Source organism: Gastrolobium bilobum, unplaced genomic scaffold, assembly GCF_033153095.1.
Source record: "Gastrolobium bilobum isolate Gb01-03AN ecotype WA unplaced genomic scaffold, APGP_CSIRO_Gbil_v1 utg5429, whole genome shotgun sequence".
Taxonomy (NCBI): Eukaryota; Viridiplantae; Streptophyta; class Magnoliopsida; order Fabales; family Fabaceae; genus Gastrolobium; species Gastrolobium bilobum.
Genome location: NW_026898384.1, coordinates 175,404 through 195,521, shown reverse-complemented (window position 1 = coordinate 195,521; position 20,118 = coordinate 175,404). Strand labels below are relative to the sequence as shown.

Here is a 20,118-nt window from a genome sequence, read left to right as displayed (position 1 = left end):
CACCCCTAGTTGCAGGTCACTTGGGAGTTTGGAACCAAATAACTTATCATCGAGAGTGATTCTCTCTTGGCTATTGAAGCTATTACTATTGGTAACTCCACAGATAACCTTCCTTAAGTGGTGACCAGTATCCGAGACTGGGGTAAGAACAATTGGAAAATTGTCTTCGTCCATTCTACTAGAGAAAAGAACATGTGTGCTGACTGGCTTGCGGGGGCCACTCTTCTACTGTCTTGGAGAATCTGGCGGTGTTTCAGGAAGCTCCATCTTGATTGGGTCCTCTGCTGAGCCTAGACTCTATGTTTTAATTTCTTTTGTTTTCCTTTGGGCTTCGGCCCTCTTATGTACTAAAAAAAATATTTTACAAAAATAAAATAAAATAAATAAAATAAGAATGAACCCTAGATTTATATACTAACATCTCTATTGTTATACATGAACCCTAGATCAATCTATAAGGGGAAAAAACTCATAGAAGCATGAAGAATAGGAAATTCATTCAATATAAAAAGAAAAAATTGCATTAAAGATTAATTCAGAAATATAAAGATTCGATTGAGTTCCATCTAACCCTAACTACAAAGGAAATTAGTCGGACATAGAAATAACAAAAACAAAAGAAATAGTAAAGGTTTTCCCAAACTTCATTGATATGAAAGTGTGATGAATCTTCACGTGTCACAGCTTGATCCTGCCTCTAACTCATCTCCGGCTTTCAAAAGTATGAAATTCTAAGCAATCACGCTTCCTAAGTGTGTAAATCCTCTTAAAGAACATTTGGTATCTTGTGTGTTAAAGTGCACGGACGAGCAAGTTACACCATTTTAGGGTATAAAGGGCATGATATTGGATGGAGATTGTCCTTAATTATTTTGGACTCACAAACCCATATATTAAGTTCAAATATGTGTTTGCAAGATATAATAAGCATTGATTAATAAAAAAAATGGATCATATTTAACAAGTCATATTGACTATGAACATAAAATCATATTTTGAAATCTTAAATTGAATGAGGACTACCCTCAATTGTAAATGATTCACAAATCCTCATCCCAAGTCTCTCTCTCTCTATCTATCTATCTATCTATATATATATATATATATATATATATATATATATATATATATATAAGATATTAGAATTTGGTTTAAATAAAAATTATTCATGCATCCAAATTTGAGTTGTCCACTTATCTCTTTTATTCAAGTAAATGACTTACTCGAGTTACTGGCTTTTTTTACTCTAATAACTCATTTACTCGAGTAATTGGCCTAGTTACTCGGGTGACTATTGGTTAAACGTGATTAAATAGGGATATATTATTATATAGTTTTAATGAAAGGTTAAAATTAATATATAATTTAAAAGAGGGCAAAATGGTAAATTTTTTAAATATTTGAACACAATGGTCAATCATCTTATATTCCTCTAATAAAAATCGGGAGATTTCAGATTTTTACACTACAATTTTCATGTTTCAATATAATGTAATTCCAGTATACTAAAGCATGAGTCTAGTGACAAATTCAACATGCCCAAATATCTTACGTACCTAGATCAACAGTCTGGCATCAGAAGCATGAGCATAAACATCCTAGTTGTAGGGGAGTAGTAGGTTCTCAAGTATACACACCAAATATTAGCATCAATATGTGTATATCTATCTTGGCAAAAAAATTAATTTATTACTTTTTTAATAAAAAATTACGGATAAGTTGTCGTTTTGTAAAAAATTACAAATCTATAGCACCCAAACACGCCCACATGGGGCGTGTTCTGATGGAGATAGACACGCCCATGTGGGGCGTGAGCTTGTGAAGGAAACACGCCTAAGTAAGGGCGTGTGCGGTAGGAGAGAGACACGGCTAAAGTAGGGCGTGTTCTAGGAGAGAGACACGCCCACGATAGGGCGTGTTATCTGCGGTGTATATAAATCCGTTTTTTACTTTTTTACCTCATTTCCACCCTCCCATCCTCTCTCTAAACCTCCTCCTCCTCCTTCTCTCTAAATTTCTTTTGGAGGGTTTTGCGCAGCGAAGCTCTGTCTCTCTCTCATGTAAGTCCCTATTTATTGTTTTTTTTATTAACAGCAATTAATATATGATAGTTATTAGCGACTTAGATAATTGTTAGGGGGTTAGAAAAATATTTGTGACTTTATTTAATTGTCAGGGGGGTTAGAAAAATATTAGTGACCTATGTAAGATTGTGATGTGACTTATATATTATATGGACTTACAAATTAATTAGTTACTTCTAAATTGGTATATGTTGGTTTTATGACTTATTTACACACTTAGAAATTAGTTTGTGACAATGAATATTTTTTTATGAATGACACTTGCAAACATATTGACCTTTCAATTAACCACATTATAATTAGGGTTAAAGACGAATGAATAACGTATGCAATATTAATTTAAATTGAATTTGAATTAATATTTGTATTGAAATATATTGATAGAATAATGTAATGTTAAATGAATTAATTGTCAATGATGTTAATTTAATTGAAATTAATATAACAATTGAAGTTATTAGTTAAATGCTATTTAATTAAGTGCAATTAAATTTTATTTAGTGTAAATTAATATAATATCAATAGTAATTTGGGTACATCTTTTTCATCTGTAGTAGTATTCTATTATGGCCCATTCGTCTTCATCAGAGTCCTCGCGCTCTGGATCCGATGGTGATCTTGAGCCATCCGATCCTTGTACGCATGTACTTCCTGGTCCATATAGGTGGGAGGTACTCCGTAAGAGGACACATCGCAGTCACGTTTCACAAGTTGTGTGGAACGAGGATACGGTTAGGGGGTTAAAGACGAGGCGAGGGAAACTTTAGGGGGGACCCCATCACGATGATATACCAGACGTTGTCGCTGACTATTTGACACAGGCTGGGTTCATACACGTGGCACGTATGAGTCATGTTCAGGTATGTAATGTTTAAATAGCTTAATTAAATTACCGTATGTGGACTTTGTATAATTGTTGTTTTTCCTTCAGATCGATACCCCCTTGATATCTGCTTTGGTTGAGCGTTGGAGACCGGAGACACATACATTTCATATGACGCAGGGAGAGATGACCGTTACATTACAGGACGTGGCTGGTATACTTGGTTTGCCTACTGACGGGCAGGCAGTTACCGGATCTACAGCGTTGGATTGGGTGGATATGTGTCAGCAGGTTTTTGGGACTGCCCCAGTTACGGGCACAGACATTCACGGAGGCGATCTACGTATATCTTACTTAGACAAGATATATGCTGATTGGTTTACAGTAGCACACAATCCAGAGGAGGTGAGGCGTTACACCAAGGCACACATTTTGCGGCTATTAGGCTCATGGTTAGTGTGTGACAGATCAGGTGGCAGCAAAATTGCTTGTCGTTACGTTCCACTGCTTGCAGGGGACTTTACCGACATTGGCAGATACAGTTGGGGGTCTGCGGTTCTCGCTCATCTCTTCAGACATTTATGTGTGGCAACAAACCCGCAGACTGTAAATCTGGGTGGTTGTCACGTATTACTGCAGATATGGGCTTGGATTAGATTCCCCCCCATTGCACCACCTATCCCGCAGCCTACCCACCCGGAGTGGCATTTTGGTCACAGGTATATTTTATTAACTCATATTGACTAATTTATTACATGTTCATTTGTTGAATGAGTATGATAATGGTTTACACATTCCATTACAGGTTTAATTCCCTACCTCCCTTTAAGCCACATGAGCAGTCTTGGTATCGGGCAAACCTTGACACGCTTTATAGAGACGAGGTTTGTGATATCTATTATTAATTGTTTTTTATTTATTTACATATTATAGTTGGTGGTAATTGTGTTTTCTGAATTACTAATTTTTTTATATGTAGGTTGTGTGGCAGCCATACGGAGAGTACCATACAGCATTGTTTGTATCTGATCATGAGCGGTACTTATGGTTGGCCATTACTCCTATCATTTGCTTCCACACAGTTGAGTACGCTCAACCGGATCGATGTATGCGACAATTTGGTTTTGATCATCCCATACCGCGGAGACCAAGAAAGCTTAAGGGTGTTCATGATCTAACTCTGTGAGGGAAGAAGGATGATAATTGGGAGCGTAAGTTGAGGCCCTTCATACATCGATGGACGATCAGGGATACGTCAATACGTATTCCCCCTGCACTGGTCGGGTTGATGTCCCCGAACCATGAGTACCTACACTGGTACAGACAGCGAGGGAAACAGTTTGTCGCCAGGAAAGCTGCCAGGGTTGGACGAGCAGTAAGTTTTGACACTTCAATTATGAATATGATTATGTGTTTATAAATTTTTAATTATATCATGTTGTTTCATTTCTTTATAGATTGATGGGTTGGAGATGCTATATTTTGCGACTACTGCGGATCAGTTCCCCGCCTTTGGCTTAGAGTGGGTCCATGACGAGATTGGTCGCATTATTGCCATATTCAGAGAGTCGGCACGAGTAGAGGAGCCAGGGCCAGAGGCTCCACCTATGCAGACTGTTGAGGAGCCGATGTTGACCATTGAGGTGCCTAGTGGCAGGCAGGAGGGGCGTGGACTAGGACGACAGCGAGAATCGGTTCGAGCTATACCCGATCCTATTATTGCTCCTAGACCGCGCACTGATATGCAGGGTTGGTTTAGACCACCAGTGCTGAGCCAAGCAGGCGGGCCAGAGCCTATGTACCATGGTCCTCCTCCGCCGCAGTATTATGATAGCCAGCCAGGTCCATCGTATGGCCAGGGGTTTACACAGAGTGAGCAGGTTTATCAGGCTAGCCCCATGGCATGCGCATCTGGTGGGACACAAACTACGATTGTGCCCGTGTTGCTTACAAAGACCACATAACCTACGTGATGTAATAGTTTCAACCTCATCCATCTCGTTCCGTATTCTTGTAGACTTTGGACGACCCTTTGCCCGCAACATATTGTTATCTGGTATTACCACAGGACCTGCATTGTTGGGTGGAATTGCTTGCTCATTGCCGATTGGTTGCCATGGAAATGAGTATGCCTTTACCAAGTTTGACATCTTGAATACATCATCTATATATTGTCGATAATTTCGACGAATGGATAACGCTGCAGCAACGGCGTGACTACAAGGATATTTAAATGCTTTAAATTGTCCACATTGGCATGTACGAGCAGTAAGGTTAACAACATATGTCCTTTCAAACCCTGCATCCACCTCAAAAACGGTTTCATCAACATTATATGTACGCACAGTATGCATTGCTGCCACGGATTCATTATGTGTCAAAGATTCAATCACATTTTTGCAATAACTATGACCAGATTCAAGTTGCCTACAAGCCGATTGACCTCTTTGCACGCAATATTGAACCAATCTACTGTATGTAAATTTTACCAGACCAGTAATGGGCATGTTTCTTGCTCCCTTTAACACTCTGTTTATGGATTCTGCCAGTTTGTTGTCATATGCCCAAATCTTCGTCCATCAAGGTCATGTGCACGCGACCACTTTTCCTTAGGGATGGCATCAATCCATTCCGCTACCTGCCTGCTTGTGTCTCGAAATCATGCTAGAGACCTCTCAAAATCCACCATGCAATGAGTATATCCTGCGAACAATTTAAAAAACACACAGTTGACGCTTAACGAAAAACTACAATTATTTAATTCACCAATCATAGTGTGCAACATACCTATATTCATCAGGCTAGCCTTCAATTTGTCATTTCTAAATCGTTGATTAAAATTGCTTGCAACATGTCGCAGACAAAACACATGAAATGCATGGGGTGGCTGCCATAGGGGATTATTTTCAACAGCCGATAATATGCTAACATGCTGGTCTGAAATTAGACATATATTATCCGCTTGAGTGACGTGCTGACGAAGATTGGCAAGGAAGTATGACCAAGCCTCCAATGTCTCACTCTCAACAACGGCAAATGCAAGTGGCACACATTCATTATTACCATCTTGAGCTGTGGCAATCAATAACTTTCCCTTATATTTCTCGTATAGATGAGTGCCATCAATTTGTATCATTGGTTTGCAAAATTTAAATGCCTCGCAACATTGTCTGAAAGTCCAGAAACAACTAACAAATACACGTTTTCCGGTAACCAACTGCCCCCCAACAAAACAATCATTTGTTTGAATATTGTAAAAGGAACCTGGTGAAAAACAAAGCATATATTCACACCAGTTGGGTAAAAATGCATAGGACTCCTCCCAATCACCATATAACATTGCCATTGCTTTCTGCTTCGCATACCATGCCTTTCGATATGAAACTTTGAATCCATATGAATGCGTTATCCTCTCCTGAACGAGCGAAATGGCCACTGAAGGTTCCTTTTTTATCATCTCTGAATCACAAAAGCTGGATATAAACATTAACAGAACAACAGGTATATCAACTGCAATTTTAATCAGCTTTTTAATTTGAAATTACGTACCTACTACAAGTGCTGCAATAACGTCAGAATCAAGTTGTCGATGATCTTGAGAAATATGGTCATTCAAGCAATTGTGCTTCCCACCCCATTTCGTTACCTTCCAATTTTCACCATACGTTGGTTTAATTACCCTGACCCTCCACGGGCAACCTTGGACGTGTGCACAACATTTCATGCTTAATTTTGTGGGAGTGCTCTCAACCACAATTGCTTCTTGATGCTCCTTCATGAGGTAGCGCTTGATTTCCATCTGAGCCTCTTTTTTGGATGTAAATTGTTGGTTAAAAAACAACTTTTCTCCCAATTGCCAAGGACCCTGGATTGAACCCGAACTCTGCGTCCATGATTGTGCCTCACTCGGATAATCCCAATCAATATATGTGTAATGTAAAATTTCTGACCAAAAAGGATCAACAGGTGCATCGCCTACATGTACTACGTAATAATAATAATAGAATTGAATTATTTTCTTAATTAAAAATTGCAACAACCAAACTGTCAGTATATTAATTGATAGTATACCTTCAGGATGTTCTGGTACTTGACTCGATGTTGTGCCATGATGTACAACGATACGAGACTCCCCCAAATCATGCAATGGTTGAAGTTCAGTACCAGACCTGCCACATTCTTCGTCATTGTCCGATGCACTCGCATCCTCTAAAAGAAAGGAATGAAGTGTAAAGAAATGATTTGAGAATTTTATTAATGTAGACTATAACTATTAACTCCCCACAAATTGAGCAACATCTATGACAACGATAACCGCGAATAACCGTTATGCCTTATGTCATATATTTTCTCTTAGAGAACAAAGTAAGAGAGTGACATATAGCAAATGGCAATAAATGGAGTTAAATCAATCAGAACTAAAATCATTCAGAAGTAACCACCCAAAAGGGATATTTATGTTTTCAACACTTTCAAATAATTCATCAAGAAAATTGGAAGAAAATATATTCTACATATGGCATGTTCCTAGTTAAGCAGATTCTCACAGGAGAACTTCAACGATTATGTAGCACATAACGATACCATGAAATTTTCTATTGCACATAAAACCTGTAAGGTGTAAAACCCATTCCTCGTTAAATCCTGACTAGTGTCGTAGGGTAAAAACAATCCTTATATACAACCTTACTCTTATATATTTGAAAAAAATATTATTTCTCGAATTCGAATCCGAGAATGTCAATTTATTTCGTAATTACATTACTTTTAAAAAATAAATACTTGTTACCAAAAAAAAAAAAAAAAAAATACTGAAAGAAACACCATTACCCGGGATCTTGGCGTGGATTGCTTCATGGGGATTAATAACTTAGATTGCTTAAGGCCAACTCTTCAAGCCTTTGAGTACTTACAGATAATTGTATGGCAAGACATACTATATGAGCATTGCAAAGATTTTAACAAATACACAACTCACAATAGAATTCAAAGTCAAGCTCACTTGTGGAGGTGTGTGAGAGCGAGGCATACCCTGAGCCAATGTCTCAGCCATACTGAGGCCTGTTGTTGTTCCTAGAGCAATAGAAGATGCGCTTTCAGAGACATTATGGTGATGCATCATTGCAGCCATGCTACTGCTTCCAACGGTCATAGGATTTTTTAGTTTTTCTATGCATTTTATCATTTAACATGACACAAGAAAGTTTCTTACACACACAACATTTCGTAGGACCCACACTTTTTGAAGCAAAAAAAAATAATTACGGCATGCAAAACGAATCTCTATAACATTACATAATTATTTTTCCTACAATATAACTCTTATAAAACACTTTGACTATAACTAAAGACGATTACGTTTTTCAGTTTTTTCAACAAAGAGAAAAGTTGGGAAGTTTATTTTCAACTGATAGTATCATCTTATATCAATATAAAAATAATAAATCTTAAATACAATTTTAATTGTTTATTCCCTTTGTAAATTAACAATCAAAATTAAAAATATAACTTATATTAATATAAAATATATTAATGATAATGTAACATTGGTACAATATTTTTCTCTCTACATGTCTCTTTTTTTACATGTCTCTTAATCGTTTCATAAAATTGTCCACGGCAATTAACGGAATAAATTTTTAGTACATTAAAGATTTAGTGCATTTTTTTTTTGGTGAAAAAAGATTTAGTGTATTTGCTCATTCATTTTGTGACATGGACAAAAAATATCATATTATCTACTTTTTTTTCAAATCATATAATTTTTTTTTGTCCATATATTATAAAATAAATAAGCCCACTTGTTTGTTTTTGACGCTGGGTGACTTATGGAAGACCTTTCAATCAATCTACCTATCAATTTATTATACAATATAAAAATAATTTCATGACAATTATCTTGTGATATTTTACTTATATATTTTTTTTTTATTTTTTTATTTTTTTTTATTGTTTATACTTCTCTTCTTTCACATGTTTTTCTTCTTCTTCTTCTTTTGGTAGGCCTTTCACATGTTTTTCAATTACAATTGTTACAAATTTTTCTAATTTTATTAAAATTTTATATAAGTATATATAGTATTGAATTTTTTTTATAGGGTCCTTACACTTCTATAATATTTTTAATAAGTCCTTAGTCACTAACAGTCCTTATAATTTATAATTTATTCAAGCTTTTGAATATACCTTATAGTTTAATAAAAAATAATAGAATATTAAAATTTATCAGTAAATAAATATTTATTTTAAAAAATTATAAAAGTTTAATAATTCTATTAAAAGCTTTTAAATTATAGATATCTATTTAAGAATTTAATAAGATTGTAAAAGTCAGAAGATTAATTAGTATAATTTTGACATCAAGAATTAAAGATACATCTTACAAGAAAAATGTTTGGATCCTAACTAATTATATAAGCTGTATAACTTTTACTCCTTGTGTCTTTCCCATGGTATTATTTATCTTACCAAGTTTTTGTGTTTTTTTTTTTACATATTAAATCAACTTTGGAATAACAGTGAAGAGCAAGCATTATTAAATATATATTTTTCTCAATAAAGGTTTTAGAAAAACACTTATCTTAATATATTTTCTTGACAAAATTTTACATAAATAATAAAATAAAATCTTGATTTTCGAGAAATTTTAGAATAAAAACATCACACAAAAAAATTGAAAAAAAAAATAGTATTAAGAAATCAGTTGAGTAAAATAAAAAAGATATTACTACACAGAAAGAAGCATGACGATGACCCAATGTAATGAGATCTGAAACCCTATCTCTATTCAATTTGATCCAACTCTCAAGCAAACTCATTCTGCAGAGTTAGCAAAATCCCAATTTCACAACATTCGAATCTGTAACAGCCATGTCTCTGAATCTTCGTCAGAAGCAAACGGGTAAGCTTCGAATACCTCCCTCCCCCAAAAAAACATTCAACTCCGATATCTGATTCTGTGTTTGTAATTTCATTTAACGATACAAAAAGTTTTCTTCTTCTTGTTGTTGTTGTTGTTTTTCAGAATGCATAGCGCGAATGCTGAACCTGAACCAACCCATAAACGCAACAGGAACCGCTAACGAAGAGGTTTACAAGATACTAATCTACGACAAGTTCTGCCAGAGCATACTCTCCCCATTGATCCATGTCAAGGACCTTCGCAAACACGGTGTCACACTTTACTTCCTCATCGACAAGGATCGAAAACCCGTTGACGATGTCCCCGCCGTTTATTTCGTTCAACCAAACCAATCCAACGTTCAGAGAATCATCGCCGATGCCTCTCGCTCTTTCTATCACACTTTCCACCTCAATTTCTCAACCTCAATCCCTCGTCCCCTTCTTGAAGATCTCGCTTCCGGAACCCTAAATTCCGATTCAATTAGCCGGATTTCTAAGGTCCATGATCAGTACCTGGAGTTTGTCACCCTCGAAGATAACCTCTTTTCATTGGCCCACAAGTCTTGTTATCTTCAGCTCAATGATCCTTCTGCTGGGGACCGTGAAATTGAGGAACTTGTTGAGAAGATTGTTGCTGGGTTGTTTTGTGTGTTGGCCACTCTTTCTGTTGTGCCTGTTATTAGGTGCCCCCGCGGTGGCCCTGCTGAGATGGTGGCCTCCGCGTTGGATCAGAGGCTCCGCGATCATTTGTTGTCCAAGAACAATTTGTTTACTGAGGGTGGGAATTTTGTTAGCTCGTTCCAGCGCCCGGTTTTGTGTATCTTTGACAGGAATTTCGAGTTGCCGGTTGCGATTCAGCATGATTTTAGGTACCGGCCGCTTGTTCATGATGTGCTTGGGCTGAAGCTGAATAGGTTGAGTGTGCAAGGGGAGAAAGGTGGGATGAGGTCGTATGAGTTGGATAGTTCGGACTCGTTTTGGGTTGCGAATGGATCGTTGGACTTTCCTGAGGTTGCTGTGGAGATTGAGACACAGCTGAATAAGTATAAGAAGGATGTGGATGAGGTGAATAAGAGGACTGGTGGAACTCATGGAGCGGAGTTTGATGGGACGGATTTGATTGGTAACACGAAGCATTTGATGAATGCTGTGAACTCTCTGCCTGAGCTGACTGAGAGAAAGCAGGTGATTGATAAGCACACAAATATTGCTACTGTGTTATTGGGTGAGATTAAGGAGAGATCGCTTGATTCTTATGCTAAAAAGGAGAATGACATGATGACTAGAGGGGGCATTGAACGGAGTGAGCTTCTTGGTGTGCTCAGAGGGAAGGGAACAAAGACGGATAAGCTTCGCTTTGCCATAATTTATCTTATTTCTTCTGAAACCATTAATCAGTCAGAAGTGGAAGCTGTGGAAGCGGCGTTGAGAGAGTCCGAGGTTGACACTGCTGCTTTTCAGTATGTGAAAAAGATCAAGTCATTGAATGTTTCGTTGGCATCAGCAAATTCTGCCAGCAGAAGTAATATTGTTGACTGGGCTGAGAAGCTCTATGGACAGTCAATTAGTGTAGTCGCAGCTGGTGTCAAAAATCTTTTATCTAATGACAGGCAGCTAGCGTTGGCAAGGACGGTTGAAGCCTTGATGGAAGGGAGGCCAAATCCTGAAACAGATTTATACCATGCATTTGATCCTCGTGCCCCTAAGTCTGGTTCAGGAGCAAGTGGCAGCCATTTGAAAGGACCATTTAAGGAAGCAATTGTATTCATGATTGGTGGTGGTAATTACGTTGAATATTGCAGTCTGCAAGAGCTTGCACAAAATCAGCAGCCTGCCAAGCATGTTATATATGGAACAACAGAAATTCTAACTGGAGTGGACTTTGTAGAGCAGCTTACATTTTTGGGGCAGAAGATGGGTTTGGGTAATGTTGGTTCTACCTCAACTCAGTAGTTCATGCGAATGTTTTCACATTTCAGATTACCAAATATTCTTTAGTACACAAAGGAAAACCCTCAGACAATGAGGTAACACAGGAAAAATCAATCTGCTTTTGATGTTCATTGTCTAAAACGATGAAGGATTTTATGCTTTACAGTGCCGCCTTGATTATAAAGCAAGGGGATTGCTTCTTTTTATATGGTTGGTTTCCTTTAGTTTATGCTTCTTCTTTGTAGTGAAAAGTTTTTCATTGAAAAGCATTATGTATTAATTAGAGCGAGTGTCTGTAATTTGGATATATTCTGCTACTCTTCTTGCCATTCTTGAAGTGTCTGGTTTTGATTGATCTGTTTGACAGATTAGTTAGTACTACCTGAATCATTAGTATCCAATTAATTCTCTGGTCATGAAGTTATGTTTATTATCAGGCTGATGTTTTTTTATCTTGTTTCTTAGTTTTCTTTTTGTTGTCAATCCAAACATCAAGTCAAAATGAGCATATCTCATTGGCATTCTGAGGTGCTATCCTATCAGTCTTTTACCCGTTGGCATCAATGCATCAACTTGTTAAACAGATGACTAGCTTTGAGTTAAAGCAAGACTAAGATAAAGCTGTTCTGCGAAGACAAAGTTTTAATTTGACTAATTTTAATTTTTAGTTATTGCATTTGAATTGACTTACGGTGGCAAGGTCTTATTTTGTATGTGTTGAAACCCTCCTCCCCTTGAGAAAAATCAGAGTCTACTTTTTCTTTTTGTCGAAATTCTAAGTTGGCACCTAGAAATAGCCGGATTCCTTCATTCCTCTAGGCCAACTTCTAAGGTTGCTAGTTAGTAAGTGCAAATTGCATCCAACTTTTTGGATTATAATTAAGAGTATCAGATTGTCATGAAAGCGATAAGCAGATTCTATTTTCTCTGCTTGTAATTTTCAGTAGGTAGTAATTTCTAAAACTTCTCACGTGAGAAACCATGGCATGAAGTTCCTTTCTTGATATATATTTTGGTACTGAATATTCCTTTTTTTTCGATATACATATTGGACTCATTGAGCATAAACATATTTTTTTATGACTCCATGCTCATGGGCAGGAGTGCATTGTGCCACAATGTAGTGTCTCTCAACCTCGGTTATTATTTGAGTTTTAGTAATTAGGACCTGAAATTGGACATTTGAATCACCTGCAAAATTTGAAGCTTATGTACTTGTCTTCTAATCTAACGACTGGTGAAATTCCTGAATCTTTGCTTCAAGTTCCTCACCTCGAAGAAGTGTATCTCAGCAACAACAGTTAAAGTGGTTGCATTCCCACAAGTATTGGGAATATCATTGAGCTTTTCACACTGGATATTAATAGTAATAAGTTTTCAGGGAATATTCCCACATCCATTGGAAACTGTAGTAAATTAAGGTATCTGATTTTGTATACGAATCAATTGTAGGGAGTTCTTCGTGAGAGTCAAAACAATCTCAAATTTAGATCTCAGTGGTCATGGATCTTGGAGGTACCATTCAATTGGAATCTGGAAATTGCTAAAGTTATATCAATTGACTCGTTCTCAAAATGCACTTACTGAAGGTATATTCCACCCGGCTTGGGGAATTGTAGTGGTCCATAAAGTTTTGCACCGATACATTCTACTAACTCTCAAATTCAATTAAAACACAGAACACGGTGGATTTAGAGGAAAAACCCGGAAATTGTATTCAGATATGGAAAATTACAGCTCACAATAACAGGGACACAGTATAATAGACTGAATGAAACAGAAAACAAGGGGGGATAACAGAAAGATAAACGTAGTGATTATTCGAGAGACACCACACTCTACAAAGGGTGCAATTCCAGAAAGCTACTCGATACCTTCCCTACTTACACCAAAGGGTCCAATTGAAGAAGTCAGCAAAAAATCATCAGATTCAACTTTTTTTATTGAAGCCAATCACCGTCCAGATATTATTATCCTTTAGATAGGATCTCGGCAACAGGCTGGTATTTTGTTTTCATTATCCATTTCCCCCATTTTATGATGATGGTCCCATACGGTTTTTCTTTTGTCCCGGATCTATTTCTTTTCTATGACACTTTCGTTTATGATTTTAATTGAAGTTCTAAATAATGCTGAGGCTTTTTTTGTTAGTGAAGTGCCAAAAATTTTAACAGTTTTTTCTCTTCTCATTTTTTTTTAGTGACGTACTCGTTTTGTTAGCCTCCTTGGTGTTTTCTGGCTAAGTTTTTTTTTTTTTCCCAGTTTTGTTGTCCTATATGAATAGCTCTTTTGAACTGTGTTTCTTTTATCCCTTTTCTTCTCTTACTTTGAACTTACTTGTTCCTTTTTTAGGAGGATCCGCCGGTATTTGTGCTTCTTTTCTCTTTTTATTTTTTATTTTTAAAGCAATTGGAATGAGACTGTACTTTTCCGCCAAATCTTATGATTGCATTCTATTATATTTTCAGTTTAATCATTCACAACACAGATTTGGATTTCAATTTTTAAGAATAGAAAAACAAAACACAACTTTTTGGTATATTATCATTCACCACTCCCCTCCCTTCCAGAAGTTAACTAAGGACCACCACCATATGACAATATAAATAAAAGAAAGCAAATATCAAAAATCATCCAAAAGAGATCAGCTGACCAGAATAACGCAGCAAAAGTATTCCAAGCAACTAGTAGAAGCATAATACTTTCTCAGTGAAAAATATCACCATCGTCTAACACCAAAAAAAGGCCACTAAATGTCTTATTTTGCTGCTGAAATTTTGATAGAAAATGTTCTTCAAGAGAACGGATAAATGAAATTCCCATAGCAAAACCAAAAATTTAAGCCTTCAATCGACCATAAAACTTCTGCTTCTCCTGAGTGGTCTGGAAGCGGCCATGTCCAAACTTGGATGAGGTGTCAATGAACTTCAGTTTGATCTCTTCAAGAGCAACTCGGGATGTCTGCTTGAGTAGTGACTGACGAAGAGTGACAACCCGCTTCTTTGGTCCAACACAGCATCCCTTGACCATAATGTAATCATCCTTCACCACACCATAATGAGGGAATCCACCCATAGGAGTAACATCCTTCTCAGTCCTGTCGTTGACAAAAATTATAGGAAAATGTGATAATCGGGAAAATAGAAGGATGAAATACGGCAGAATCTGCTACGAAGAATTGCAACATAATTGTTGCTATACTTTATCTAAATATGCTAATTTGGTACAAAACATAATTAAGGAACAGCCAAGCAATAAGCTGAGTCAAAGATAACAGTTGGACTATATACAATTAAGCAACGCAACTCAACTCTACACCAGTCTCCAAAAAAAAAAAAAAGGCTACCATACCTGTCAAATTCAGTGACGGCTGCATGTGACTCTTGACCGGACTTGCCAACCTTGTAGATCTTTTTATTCAACTCAGTACGGTGATGATATCCATTCTGACCAGCCCTGGCAACTGTGAATGAAACACGAGCAGGGTGCCAAGCACCAATACAAGCAACCTTCCTTAGACCTCTGTGTGTCTTGCGTGGGAGGCGAGTAACACCCCAGCGAGTTACAACGCCTTCATAACCTTTACCCTTGGTCACACCAATGATGTCTATCATCTCATCCTTTTGGAAAACAGCATCCACAGGTATTTGCTTCTCAAAGAAGCTGTATGCATAGTCCACCTTCTGTGCTATTGTCCCACCATTAACTTGGACCTCCATCAAATGTGCCTTCTTCTGTTTTAGACCCTTCAACTTCCTTATCTTCAGTAAACAAAGCAAAACCATGAAATTACAATGTTGAAGGCAGTAGCTTCTAACTCCAAAAAAAAAATAAAAAAAATCTTTTAACGTTTAACATTAAAAGAACTTGACATCACAAACCCATTTTACAAGCATAATAAAATAGAATATATGTTATATTCACATGCCATAAGATTAAAAAAAATTACTACTACAGTGAGATGTGTAATTATTGAGGGCATGGTGGTACAAAAGCAGTAGCTTGTAAGATTACAGCATTAAACATTTAATGCAGTGCCTTATAAGACCAGAAAAATAATATCCTTTAACATTTAAAAAGTAAAGAACTTGGCAGGTCAAACACATTATATAAGCATAATAAAATTGAATAAAAGCTAGATTCACCATATTAGAATGCCATAAGATTAAAAAATTATATGCTCCAATGAGATGTATAAATTACTGAGTCAAGGTTGGAAGTGGCAAAAAGGCATGTGCCTTAATATGCCTCATAAACCTATTAAAGAATAAAAATTATTTTGAAGTCACAAATAGAGTATAACGAACTCATAAGAAAAAATCATTACCTGAGTATGAGCCAGAACACGAATGACAGTAGCGTACTTTTTCAATTTCTCAAGTTGAGTTTCAATATCTTTCTTTCCTTCCACAGTTTCATATTTTTTTGAATGCTTGGTAAAGGCTTTCTTTTTAGATTTGCACCAGTTCTTGTAGAATCGTCTCCTAACTTCCTCACTTAGATGCTGAGCCCAAACAGTGTTCAGAGTGCGAAGGCCGCGAGGTGTCTTTATATATCCCACAACTCCAACAACAACCAGTGGAGGAGTTTCAATGATAGTAACAGCCTCACATGTCTCTTTCTTATGAAGCTCTGTAAAAGTATAGTATGTCATCAGGTACAAAGTGAACAGAGACATATAAAGCAGAGTGTAAAAAAAATTGACACCCCCAAAAATGATTATACATATGGACACATGAATTAGTCATTATTAAATATGAAAGATTAGATGATCAAAAATTTAAATAACATTTAAAAATAATTAAGAAAAAGGAATAACAAATCAGTCTCTTTCATTTTGTTTATAATTCAAAAAAATAATACAACTACAATATCTTAAACAAAATTTAATTGTTCACTACAAGCAAAAGTAATGTCAGAAATTGGAAATTTGACATTGACAAGCATGAAAGTGAAATAACCAAACAAAGTAAAATAACAGCAAGTATCAATCCTGGTTTTTCAATGTTATCATAATACAACTCGATGCAAAACCCTTTCCCATCCCACCTTCAGGGCATAAACCAAAAAATATGCTTACTTGAACCAGGTTTCTCAACCTCTCTAACAATGTGGGTCATCCCAGCTTTGTAGCCCACAAAGGCAGTCAAGCTGCAGGGTTTACTAGAATCATCTTTTGGAAAAGCCTTCACTGCAATAGCAAATTAGAAGATATAATAAGGGAATAAGAACACTGCAACAATAACAATAACCGAGCCTTAACCCACTAGGTTCGATATTACATGAATCAACATGTCACATATGTAATACATTCACACAAAAACAAAACAAGAGGCATTTGTGCCAGAAGAATACATGTTTTTTCTTATAGCAAATGTATCAGTTCATGAATGAACAAGTGGTATTTCAAAATTAGTCACCAAACTTGTACTTGTGTGCGTGAGTGTGTATACAGATACTGGCACAAATGAAGGTAATGAATAAAACAGATAAATAGCATTATAACCCATAGCAAAAAGAGACAAGATACTGGGAGAGGCTTGCCTGTCAAATTGCTGAATAAAGCATAGTTAAGGAAGGGTTACCAATTAAAAAGTGCATATGTAGCTAATTTTCCATTTAGTACAATATACTTCAAGAGTAGAGGGGGCAGAGTGAGGTGTCATAACGCACACAACTTTCATCATCAATTTGAAAGTTGAAATCCACACAAATGCTTACCTTGGACCAAATGTATAAAATAACGGCACTCTTTAAAGAGTTGATATACCAACTTTCGATGTGTCATAATGCAAATAATTGTGCAAATCCCACAAGTTATTAAAGAAATAAAACTATCAACTTCTTGTCAAGATTAATGCGGGGTTGCTAGAAAGTATCTAATTAATCAGTAATGAACATAAAATAGACAGTATTTGTTGTCCTCAAGATAATACAAACCCGAAATACAAAAATGAATCACAAAGTCCTTTTCCAAAAAGAATACAATCATAACTGAATTGATTTTAACTCCTAAAAACTATCACACTAATGACAACAACATTGTCTAAGAAGATTATATGACATTAATAAGATCTGCAGAAAAATAAAGCTGGGTAATTTAATGTTCAACAGAGAAATATAACCATACACAATTACTTTTCCTCTGTCCTGCTAAACATGTTCACCTATCAAATTCTATTCTACACTAACAGAAGGTAGATTCACAAGTACCTCGAAGTATTAAGTTTGATATTGGACTGCTATATATAAAGAGGCAACGCAATCATTACAAAATTATTAGCCAAAGCATAAATTTTTATAGAAAATACATAACATAGACGAATATACATTAACATAGGATTTGCTGATTAATCGAATAAATTTGCTGGATAATCGAATAAATTTGAAAACAGAAAATATTAGGCCCACGAAAGACAACCAGCCATCTGACAGCAAAAAAAAAAAAGTTTAAACCAACACATTGCAGTACATATGTCATTATCACCAGTTCCAGATAGTGATGAAGAAACGCTTCCAAACCAAAGGCCTATGACAAAATAAATGCCAATTCTCTAGCTCATTTTGTGTTCTTTACCAAAAACCCTTTCATTGGGTTTTGGCTAGAAGAGCCGTTTCTGAGATTCCAGCCTCGATTAATCAGTTTTTCTGGAAACAATTTCAGTCATCACAACGAAATTGGCAACAACATGATCATGCACCACCAACTAACGCATAGAAAACTCACAAAACTGTTTAAAACAAATAATTTAGACACATTTTCTAAAAACCTTATAACACATTGATTAAATCTAACAGAATACTAGTAAACGATACATCAAATGAAAAAAATAAAAATAACATCAAAATCACCTTTTCCACGATGACGAGAAGCTCGCTTCCTTGGGAGAAAGCCAAGGGAACCGTGTCTCGGGTGTTCGAACTTACGATGAGACATCTTTTCGCTGCTTCAACTAAAAGAACAATCAAAATATTGAAAACCAATCTTGAAATGAGCATTAACAATCAAGCATAAAAAAAAATGCAACTACGAAGAACATTCAAATTGTTAAGAATGAAGCATTAACAGATCCATCGTCGGTAACGACGGGATCAGAAGCAAAAAGAAAACAGAAGGATATACCTAATAGCTAGCTCTGTAGCTGCGCACTTCTAAGCTTACTTGTTAGGGTTTTGATTATGCCCGCTACGTTTATATAGAGGTGTTGCAGCGGCGCGCTTTTCTGTAATGTTATACCCTAAATAAGTGGGCTTTGGATGCCAAAAAATGTTTTCGCTTTGAGATTTTCAACTAATAGGCCCAAAACCATGTACAGAGTTTATAATACTAAAAAAAAAATGTATTCTTATTCTTATTATTAAATAATATTATAATCCAACTTAATTTATTAAATTTGATTATTTCTATTAATTAAGATTAATTTAATATATTATTTTATTCTTCTTCCTCCAAAAACATGAAAGGTGCCTTTCATAACTTTTTTAAATTTTAAATTCCCTATTAATTTATTTTTTATTGAAATTATGAACATTTTTTCTATTAATATATGTTTTTTAAAAAATTAAATGATGGTTAGTTTGCTAATTAAACTAATGGAGAGTGAGGTGCTTTGGGGAGAACATCGGATGAGGATGATACCAAATTGGGCGTGGAACAAGACAGTCCAAATTCAAAAAACGATTGGGTAGTTTCTGCAACTTCAAATTATACCAAATTATATGACAATGTATGGGACATCCTAGGCTTTAAAATAAGGTATGGTACGTCTTATTTGGACCACTATCAATATTTACATGTACCAGGTTCTCCAATGATACAATTACATTTACATCAACTATCAAATTTAACTATTACATAATCAATATAATATCAAATGACTTAGACACAAAAGCATGAACAACCCTAAGCATGCCACAACATTACATACAAGACGAATGTCCATGCACTAAGTAAATGATACAAAATAAGCAACTACCACGTGCATCAAAATAATATCTCAAAATGCCAAGTAATCCTCTTGCACTCCTATGTACATGTCAAAATATTTACACTAAGCAGGCTTCTTGCCAACTCCTCCTCCAGTAGCACTAGTGGTACCTGAAAATAGGGTCCCATAATGTTGGGAGACATTTGACAATCTCGGCAAAACATAGGTCCTAGAGGGTTACTTCACCAAATGGCTCACTCAAATGTGCAAACAGTAATAATATCCATATAGTACATCATACCATCAAACAATCAATCAAACAATTAACAACCAATTGGGCACAAATCCAAGAACATCCATCAGGGATATTGTTCAAGAATCCCATCATATAACTTTCGAGACATTCCTAAAGTGTTTACAACTCTAAGGTCAACGTTATCTAAAACCC

The 20,118-nt window shown here is 36.0% G+C and overlaps 3 protein-coding genes across 4 annotated transcripts; 2 read left to right on the top strand and 1 right to left on the bottom strand.

Annotated features, from left to right (window-relative positions):
* Positions 1-2,650: 2,650 nt before the first annotated feature.
* On the top strand, positions 2,651-4,093 carry LOC133315556 (serine/threonine-protein phosphatase 7 long form homolog). Its single transcript, XM_061517198.1, has 5 exons — positions 2,651-2,755; positions 2,906-2,944; positions 3,016-3,626; positions 3,713-3,791; positions 3,887-4,093. Exons 1-5 carry the CDS (start codon positions 2,651-2,653, stop codon positions 4,091-4,093), a joined length of 1,041 nt encoding a protein of 346 aa, XP_061373182.1.
* A 5,561-nt stretch (positions 4,094-9,654) lies between these two features.
* LOC133315536 (SEC1 family transport protein SLY1) lies at positions 9,655-12,149 on the top strand. The gene is made up of 2 exons (XM_061517172.1): positions 9,655-9,808; positions 9,932-12,149. Exons 1-2 carry the CDS (start codon positions 9,778-9,780, stop codon positions 11,761-11,763), a joined length of 1,863 nt encoding a protein of 620 aa, XP_061373156.1. The 5' UTR covers positions 9,655-9,777; the 3' UTR covers positions 11,764-12,149.
* A 2,152-nt stretch (positions 12,150-14,301) lies between these two features.
* LOC133315534 (large ribosomal subunit protein uL3) lies at positions 14,302-18,945 on the bottom strand. Of its 2 annotated transcripts, none has more exons than XM_061517167.1 (6): positions 18,866-18,945; positions 18,595-18,695; positions 16,823-16,933; positions 16,070-16,374; positions 15,094-15,503; positions 14,302-14,839 (listed from the first exon to the last, which is right to left on the bottom strand). In XM_061517167.1, the coding sequence occupies exons 2-6, from the start codon at positions 18,677-18,679 to the stop codon at positions 14,581-14,583; spliced, it is 1,170 nt and encodes a 389-aa protein (XP_061373151.1). In that variant the 5' UTR covers positions 18,680-18,695; positions 18,866-18,945; the 3' UTR covers positions 14,302-14,580. The 2 variants fall into 2 exon arrangements, with proteins under 2 accessions (XP_061373151.1, XP_061373152.1); XM_061517168.1 differs by having other exon boundaries at positions 18,595-18,686; positions 18,866-18,888.
* Positions 18,946-20,118: the final 1,173 nt, after the last annotated feature.